This window comes from Argiope bruennichi, chromosome 8 (assembly GCF_947563725.1).
Source record: "Argiope bruennichi chromosome 8, qqArgBrue1.1, whole genome shotgun sequence".
NCBI classification, from domain to species: domain Eukaryota; kingdom Metazoa; phylum Arthropoda; class Arachnida; order Araneae; family Araneidae; genus Argiope; species Argiope bruennichi.
Genome location: NC_079158.1, coordinates 116,258,737 through 116,269,053, shown reverse-complemented (window position 1 = coordinate 116,269,053; position 10,317 = coordinate 116,258,737). Strand labels below are relative to the sequence as shown.

The window sequence follows — 10,317 nt, the reverse complement described above, 5'->3', positions numbered from 1 at the left end:
ATAAAAAATTTAATTGAAAATTTAAGTGATCACTACTCCTGTAAATCAGATAGCTGTCAAAGGTGGCTAGCCTTATCTTGTAATAAGTATAAATGTATTTTCGTGTGTCTGTTTTAGCGCTCTACGGGCTAGATTGTTTTAGAGCTACCAAACTTGGAACATACATACTTTGAAGGATAGGCATGTGCAACTCGAAGCGAATTTTCTAAATTTTGATTTTTAGTTCATCGAAATTTTGGCATTATATAACATCCGAAAATACTAGAAGTGGAAAAACATTATCTTAAATCAGAAAAAGCTATCTTTTCAAGGCTGATAATTTTTAATATATAAATTAAATTCCTATTTTTAATTAAGTTTTGAAAAAAATATTTTACACATATTTTGAAAATACTTATTTTACACAAAATAAATATAAAATTTAATCTGCAAGAGAAAAAAAAAACGCGTGCACGAGAAAAAATAAAACTTAATCAACCTGTTGTCATCACATTGATAAAAGTTTAAGTCAAAAGATTAGGTTATCGCTTAATGTAAACTAAATTTTTAAAAAAAATAACATTTCTACAAGTATTCAGCAGGTTGCTGTAAGAATAGAAATAAACATATTTTTTTGACTTGAGATAGCAGTTAAATTTTCGAAACAACTGATAAAGAGACACCCATGGAGTCATTCTCTATTTATATCTGTTTGGCGATCAGTAGATAGCATTTCAGATTTGAATATGTATATTAACTGGTGAAATATTTTCATAATAAAAATGTAGAAAACTGATTAAGTATTATTTTTGGTATTATAATATTAATATATATTTTTAAGTGCAATAAATATTTAGTGTAAGCGGTAAATGTGGTTTATGTTACTTGCATTCATTTTGGTTTGGATTTGTGCAGTGATTTTTAGATACTCCTTATGGAGAAAGGAGTGTTCGAAACGTATGCCAGGGAAAACACCAGGATTTTTCAATATTCTTGGAGATGTGAAGGATTTCATCGCGTCCTATGCTCCACCCGGAAGTAATATGTTTCAAGAGAGTAAGTAAAAAAATTCTTTGAGCAAATTTCCATGTTTAGTTTTATTAAAAAGTTCCTTTTAATAAGAAGTAAAGTTAAAAGATCTGTTTTAGATTTTCTACTGCCTATATGATCTATTTTAGAGACGTTTTCTGCTCCGATCTAAAACAGACATTCTGAAATTAAATGACAGAGTGTAAAATATTTTGAATTTGAATCTTCCTTTTTGAAAATCAAGTTGAAGAAGAAATGAAATCCTTCTTTATATTGGCTAATATATCATGAAATGTTCATGCATTAAATATAAAAAAAAAATATCAAATAAGATTAAAACTTCTGTTCGGAAAATCTGCGAAAAGATGTTGTTTTAGATCTGCATCTTATAACGTTATTTTATTCTTATCCTTAATCATATAGTAACTATATTATATACAGACAACAATGCTTTTGAGACTTTTTTAAATTATATATATAATAAATTTAAGCAAAATTACATAGTTTTTGGACTTTTCATATTTTTATATTTTGATCAGAAAAGGGTATGAAGTTTATCCTGTTAGGCCACTGGCATAAATATCTTGAAAAAGACCTTTAGATAGGTATTAAAAAATAAAATAATGAACATAAAGTTAAAAAAAAATTAACGTAACGATCAAAGAATGTATCCTATGTTAGAACCACATTTTTTCAATTACCAAAATATGTCGCAGAAATTTCTGAGTATTAATACTGTCCGGTTAGTGCTAATATGGACCGATTTTCACATTGACCGTAACATATAGATGACATTAGGAAGGTTCACAGCCTTACACTAGCTAATTTCAGGATAAATTTAACAAGAATAAGGTTATTAAAATAACTTAGCTTTAAGATCTATCATTTCATGATCTAAAGTACTTTGGAATATTGTTTTTTGGAAAATTGTTTTTGGCGTTTGAAATTTAGAAAATAAAGCAGTTCAAAAATATTTCTACAAAATAAGCCTCAAACTTATAAAAGTTTATTCAATTTAACTATCATGCGAGAACATGATGTTATTTTGGTTTGAGGTTTTTGAAACCTCAAAATGTGTACGCAACAAGTTGGCGATTTACCGCTTTTGATGCATCACTATTTCGCTTTTCGGGTTATTATAAAATAATGCAAAAAGTTGTCACACTTGGCGATTTATCGCCAACTAAAGTTACAACTTGATATCCAAATTATTAATTCCCTAAATTCTTACGCATTGTCTTAATTAATTTAAATTATTAACCAGTTTAAACCGATTTGAAACAATCACGAGACTATCAGATTACGCATGCGTCAATATTTAAAAAAAACGATGTTTTTTTTTTTTTTTTTTTTTTTTCTATCTCAAAATTGGTCGAGCTCCAAAATTTTGTTTGCCATCTGGAAAATGGATCAGCTTGATTTAAATTGTTTTTATTATTAAAAAAGAAAGTTAAAAGCGATTCTTAAGCATATTTTTTTCCTATTATAGTTGAATTCAACGATTTTATAAGCGACCGAAGTTAGGTGTTCCATGTAGTGGAACATTGAGCCGCAAAGGGTTAATTAGCAAAAATAAAAATAAAAGAACAGCTATTCTTTATTTTTTGAACCTAACTTATATTGGAAATTAGCTTTAAACTGCTTCTATTCTTTTAAAAACTGATGAAATTAACCGCTATTATTTAATAGACAGTATAATGTCTTGATCCTGACCGAATAATAAGAAAGTAGAGTAATAAAACTTTATTTACAGCATTATATATACACACAAAAACAACTTGTTCTCATTTAGGTAAATATTATTCACACAACAGTTGAAATTATGAAATGGTTTCTCGGTCAATTCGAATAATAAGCAACAAAAATAAAGTTACCAGGCTTTTAGATCAAACGACTAAGCCAAATATAACTCTAGAAATCCACCGATCTTTATCGGGTGGATCTTAGCACAGAAGCCTGAATCACATGGTGCTTCACACAAGATCAGGAACACCTTCGAACACTCACATCTCTCTGACTTCTTCCATCGACTGCTCTTTTTATCCTCTTCAAAAAATGCCGCACTTTATTTCCGTCAAATCTCCGCCTCTCAATTTCTCATTGGTGCACTTGAGGTCCTTATCATCCAAAAGCCATTCAACAATGCTTCCTCAATAGTCTTCAGTCATTCGTGGGGATATCTATTAATGATTCATCTTTGTAACTGAGCCTTCCCGAACATACGTTAATTATCTTCAATTCACCGCTAATAACATTGCTGTTGATTGATGTGAGGAATCCATTCATAATGAAAAGAGAAGCTTAACTTCTGGATGTTTTGATGTTCTTCCCAGTTGAATATACGATGGATTTCCCTGAAACGATAAAACAGACACATGTAGTTCTTTGTCTGGATACAACTAATGACTAGACACAATGACTCTACTCGCGAAGAGGATCCCCATCTGGTAGTCCGGAAGTAAAGATCGTTGCACAAAGAATATAAAAAAGGTGATACTATAAAATTCATCGAGGATAATAAAGAAGAATAAAGTAAAGAATAAAATATTTTAAAACTTCATAGTACAGACTCAAATGTCCTTTATGTTCCATTGTCTTCCAAAAATATCGAAACGATGCCCATTGCAGAAAGTAAAAATGTGTGCGCAATTCAGAAAAAAGAGTTAAAATCACGTTAACTGAAATTGAAAAAGAGTTAAGATTCTGCAATTTCTATAAGGAAAGTTGGGACAAATGCTTTCATGTTTAATTTACTCATAATTTTAATGCCTTTGACTGAAAGAAAAGACATAGAACACAAATCTGCTTTCGTTTACACAGAGATGGTTTTCTAAATGCATTTTTCATTAGGGATATATAAAAATATATCATTAAAGTTTTTCTTTAAGTTATGCAAATGCAATGGTTTTATTCATTCTGAGATTTAACACTAATAAAAAGAAGGCGAAAAGCGTGAATGAATTTCATAATGCTAAAGTACTTAAAATTTTCTTGACAATTTTAAATAAGTTTTTCATTTCATTTTTACAATTTTTTTACATATTTTTGGAATAAATATGAATTAAGCATTTTTCGTTAAAATAATGAAAGACATTTTGTGACAGATTTGTCAGCACCAATTTCATTTAATTCAAATTTATACTGCGCACGCACGTAGATCGTGATTACAGATATTCTAAAACTGCCCCTTCTAAGAAAAATATGTCAAATTTCAAACCGTGTAAGTTCTCAAGTGTAAAATTTTTTTGGAACATTTTTGCCAAAATTTGGGGAAATAAAAATAAGTAAAACTAGAATTTCGCTTGAATCGGTGCTTACAAGAGGGCTAACTAAATATGGCAGATGTCATAGCTGTCATCAAAGCAGATGTCATAGCTGTATACAAAATGAATATAATAGTCGAAAGCAAAGGAAAATTGAAAGTATGTTAAATATACAGATATATGATTTTTTTTCTAGAATTCTTTGACATGTCAAGAAAATGAACAGAAGAGTTTGGGAAAAAGCAATTATTTTGTTTGTGGATAATTTACGAGCCTTTGATGATATTGTTAGATCCGAGGCAGTAAAAGTTAGTATGATTTATATTTGAACATTTTTTTATAGAATTAAAAAATATCATTGCTAAGAAAAAAATGTTGTTGGAAAAAAATCACATTAAATTTATTTTACGTAAGCCAAGATTCATTCATCAACGCCTTTCAGAGTTGAACAATAACAAATGCAAAGAACTCAAAAATTAAATAATAAATGTATCTAACTAAATAAAACATGAATAAAATGTAAATAAAGTTAACACCATAAATTTCTCAAAATGCATGCCTGAGAATTATGACGTATTTTTCAAATGCGTAAATATATTTCACGATCTGAAGAATAAATATTAACTATTTAGATAATTAATCCTTCAAATCAAAGTATCAAAAATCCCCCCCCCCCCGCCGGATGGATTTTACTCTTTATTAGAGAAATGTTATGTGATGTTATACTAGTATGTTAAAATATGAATGAACTATTGAAAATGCTATATGATATTAATAATTTAACAGTTTAAAAACCAAAAGTCTTGAATCAATGTAATATTTTTAAGGAATTGATTAATCATTTTCTTAAGACTTCATTTCTCTCCATTTTTGTTAATAGCCGTTTCAGCTTTAAAAGAAAATGTAAAATAGCATTGAAATAGCCTCCATCAACATATAAAGAAAACATTTATAATAATAATAAAGTATTCAAATTCAAATTATTTCTATGAGGTTCTGAAATTGGTTTAATGTAGATGATTTTTTTGTATGTACGCTTAAGTATAAATATATATAACCTCATGTCAGTAAATTCGTCAGTTTGCTACTAGGTGATGCTAAAATGCTCTCGTAATAACGCATAAAGCATGTTATTATACCAAGACGATTCTTTTATGACTCTCTCTCTCTCTCTCTCTATATATATATATGTATATATACATATATATATATATATATATATATATATATATATATATATATATATATATATATATATATATATATATATATATATATATATATATATATATATATATATATATATATATATATATATATATATATATATATATATATATATATATATATATATATATATATATATATATATACTATGAAGTTTCTTTCCTTTTCCGGTTTTAGTTTGAATAGGTAATAATTTTTAATTGCTATTTCGAAACTGTTTTGTTGTTTCGTTTTCAAACTATTCTTACTTTAGATTGGTTACTTGTTCTTGCATTTCTTTGGAATTAAGCTGCAGGTGCGCTTTTCCACGAACTGCAAATTTAAAAATATTTTTAATAGTTTTTAAAGGGTTTTTCAAAAGGTTTTTTAATATTTTTTAATATATTGTCTAATAAAATTTAAGAATTTTCAGATCATTTTCCTGAATTTTCTTTTTTGAGAATTCCATGTTTTTTGGCTCCTGGGAGATATATTTTCATTTTAATAAATAAATTAAACCATGCAAGAAGTTAATAACGAATTTATCATAGCGCATGGCCCGTCGCGCGCTCTACCAAGGGGCACTCTGGATAGCTTTGTGTCAGGAGCATTCACGTAGAAAAAATTACTGGCAGAATTGTTTTGTTTAAAAAAATCTTAAAAATACAAAAAAATATAAAATTTGTGGAAACGGGAAGTGTAAGACATGTCCATTAGCAGATAAGGAACATATCAATAATGAAAACTCAAAATTACAAATATTCTGTAAAAACAAAAACTTGATTTATCTCCTTAATTGTTCAGAATGTAATTTAAAATATATTGGCCAAACTAGCACCGAGCTTAATTTAAGAATTGACAACCACAGATCAGATATAAAAAACTTCATTAAAAATAGGACCACTGACTTTGAACTAGAGCATTTTCAAAACCATAACTTTAACAATATTAATATCTACATTCTAGAAGACAATATTAACAAATTAAACAAAATATTAGATTTGGAAAACATTTATATTTGCAACATGAAAACTTTATTTCTTTATGGTCTTAATAGTAAATTAAATGGGGAAGGTTATGCAGATTTAAACAATAATTGCATTTATAACAAATTTAACATATTTAAATATTTTCTAAATAAAGATAATTTTTCTAAAAGATTTAAAAGAGGTAAAGGGAAAGGTGGCAATTTTCAAATTATATTTGAGGAATTTCAAAATTACTGTAATCTGGAACACAATAGTGAAAGTATTCACAAAATTAGGAAATACATTTTTGGTCGTAGAAATAATAAAATTAAATGGTTTTTAAATAATAAATTCGGGGAATTAGAGTTTAAAAATTCGTACACAAAATGTATTATTCCAGATCTTATTAAATTTAAACTTAACATTGGAAAAAACGATTTACTTTTTAATAATAAAAATAATGTTTACAAAGAATTCTGTGTGATTAAATTCTTGGATATTTACTTCGAATATCTAAAATTACCCAAAATCATACATAATAATAATATATTTTTTCCTCTATCAAATAAAACAAATGTTTCAATAGCGTTTAGTTACACTTCAACTTTAAAGAAAAAAATTTGTAATTATAATTACTACAGCAAAAGTTTAGATAAAATAAATAAAACAGATTGTTACTGTAACAAAGAAAACTATAAAGATTTTATAGATGTTGATAAAGGTCATATTATTACAGGTAATTTAAAAATTATTGAATCCAACTCTTTAAAAGATTTGATGGGAAGAGGAACAAAATTTAGATTAAGAGAAAAAATAAACCATAACAAAATTTTGATTTCTATTGGTAATGATTTGGATGTTTTTATTGTTAAATTATCTAGAAAATACCATTGGCCTGCGGAAGGTTTCGGGGAATGGAAAGTGATAATTTTAAAGGAAATTAAAATAAAAATGAATACTGATTTTGACAGATCTAAAGAACGTGGGATTTATTTTAGTAAAACTTTGAAAAACGAAATAAAAAATTTAAAAGAAAAATTTGTTATTACAGTAATAGATAAATCAGCAAATAATTTCTGTTTAATTTGTAAATATTATTAATAAGAACTTTTAAGAATAAGAATATTATTAATAAAGAACTTTTAATTAATGAATATAACTCTAATGCAACTTATATGTTAAAGAACACCGGGAAAAAGGAATTAGATAAAAGAATGCTAGGTTTCGCAAAAAACAAAACAAACCGAATCTAAGACTTGCTCTCTTAACTATCCTTATTTATTCCCAACAGTTAAATTTCATAAAAATCCTTTAAAATTCAGATTCGTGACCTGTAGCATTGGCAGTTATAATTACTATACGGGCAAACATTTCTTTAAATACTTAAAAATTATCCCGGACAAAATAAAAACTGAAGACAACTTTATTATTTCTAGTAACAAAGAAGTACTGGATTTTCTTAAAGATAACAACATTAATAAACTTAATACTTATGATTTCGAAAATTTATATACTAATCTACCTCATGAAAAATTAATAAAGGTCTGCACTTTTATATATGACGAATATTTAAATGAAAATATCATTCCTAAAAATAACTGGCTTGAGTTATGTAATTTTAATATTACTGAAAATTACGTTTTTAATGGTATTAATTTTTATAAACAAGTCAAGGGCATTCCAATGGGAACAGCTTTCTCAAGTGCTTTAGCTAATATTTTCCTACGTTACTATGAGAAAAAAATAATTAAATATAATTTAATTAACGGGTGGAGATATATTGATGACCTACTTTTGATTAACTTCGACAATACTAATAATATTACTAATTGCTATCCAAAAGATTTAATTCTAACAGATACAAATAAAAATCAACTTGAGGCTACCTTTCTGGATTTTAAAACCGAAATTGCTAATGATAAAACAATAGTTGGTATATACGATAAAAGGGATGATTTCAACTTTAAAATAACAAAACAATGTAACTACCATTCCAATCTAAACTCTAAAATTTTCAAAAATCTAATTTTCTCACAAGTTAACAGGATCAAAAGGGTTTGAAATAATAAAAATTCCTATATTGAAGCATCAAACAACCTCCTTAAAAATTTAATTAAAAATGAATTTCCTAGAAATTACTGTAATTTCAATTTTTTAATTAAACAAGGTATGGTTTGGGATTAATCCTATGGCTTAAATAAAAATAGAACTTTCCTTTCATCTGTTTACATAATTTACTGTTAGTTTTTTAAAAAGCGGGAATCACAATCGATAGCTTAAAATTTCCTTGACTGTTGATGGTATGTTCTGGCCTTTTCGTTTTTTCCTTTAGTGCTATTTTTTGTTTTTATTGTTATTTTTGTTATTGTATTTTTACTTTGTAGTGGTTATTTTCTTCTAAATTGTTGTTTTGTATTTTCCTTTCTGTTAAAATGGTACATCTCTTGGGCATAATTTCAGGGGATTTTCGGGTCACGAGGAATTATTATTAGACAAATGTCTGCATTTCCTCACAGAAAAAATGCCTTTCTTTGAATCTCTGCCTGAGGGTGATAATTGAAAAAGTCTTCAGGCCGGATTCTTTTTCATATTTTTTTATAATTTTTTTGGTTAAATTTTTATTTGATTTTCCTATTAACTTGATTCTAATACGTTTGTGTATATATATATATATATATATATATATATATATATATATATATATATATATATATTTCTAATACGTTTGTATATATATATATATATATTTGAATTTTATGATTACATCATTTGTATTTATTCTTAAATAAAATCAACAGTGGGTGTCGTCTTCAAAAAAATTTTTTCTCATACTCTCCAATGAATTTGTCATGACAGAGAACGCAATACAGGGCATTGGCATACAACGTTTACCTTGGTAACGTTGGATTCACTTTTGGTATATATTTAGTTTTTTTACTGTATTTATCATTTCATACTTGGCAAATTATTTGGCGAATTATTCCCGGCATGTTTTAATATTATTCAAAAATCAAATTTGTGTTTCAGACATGTTTTTCTCAACCGATTGAAAGAAAATTGCACTGGTGATCACAAATGTCCATACCGAATTTGGTATTTTTAAGCTATTGTGTTTTTGAATTATTTCTTTTAAATATTTATGAAAGCACAGATCCACGTTCAGTCGATCCATTATTGTATTTGGTTCAAAATTTGAGAGGTATTTATAATATAGATGCTAAATCTACGTACCGAATTTTATCCAACTTGCCCAATTCGTTTTACGATTATCGTGGTAATATTATACGAAAAGTTGGATATAATAATATCTGGGCATCCTCTGAACAAGTTTTTTACACAATTTGATTTTCAAATTTCGTGTATATATCAAATTTCATCTGACTAGCTCAAAGTATTTTTCCATTTTATTTATCACAGACAGAGAGACAGACGGACATTTTCTAAAATTATTATTTTCGAACTGAAGGAGATATAAAACATAAAAATTCGTCAAAAGTTTTTCAAGTTCGATTTTTTTTACGGTTATTATACTTTCTCTATATTACGTTTACGAGAGAGAAACTATATAAAAATCTAGCTTATTAATTTTTAACAAATTAACCTTCAACAATTTAATTTTATAGGTAAAATTTTGAAAATTTATATTTCATATAACATATCTAGGATATATGTTACCTTTCAAATTGGAACAGAGGTAGAATCTGCTGGAAAGTGAAATCAAATGTATTAATTTACAGCAATTTTAATTTTTCAGGTGGGCACACTTTACCAGAATTATCTGCTTGTATCATTCTGCCGTACTTCTTGCATAGAGACGAGGAAGTTTTTCCTGGTCCTGAAAGGTTCAATCCAGAGCGATTTTCTTCCACAAA

The 10,317-nt window shown here is 27.0% G+C and overlaps 1 protein-coding gene across 1 annotated transcript in view; it reads left to right on the top strand.

The window, feature by feature from the left end:
- Window positions 1-665: 665 nt before the first annotated feature.
- The window catches only part of LOC129981340 (cytochrome P450 4V2-like), a 64,810-nt gene continuing 55,158 nt past the window's right edge, over window positions 666-10,317 (top strand). The window contains exons 1-2 of the mRNA XM_056092137.1: window positions 666-1,035; window positions 4,468-4,579. Coding sequence (XP_055948112.1) covers window positions 4,490-4,579 — 90 coding nt within the window. The 5' untranslated portion in view covers window positions 666-1,035; window positions 4,468-4,489. The remainder of the gene's footprint in view (window positions 1,036-4,467; window positions 4,580-10,317) is intronic.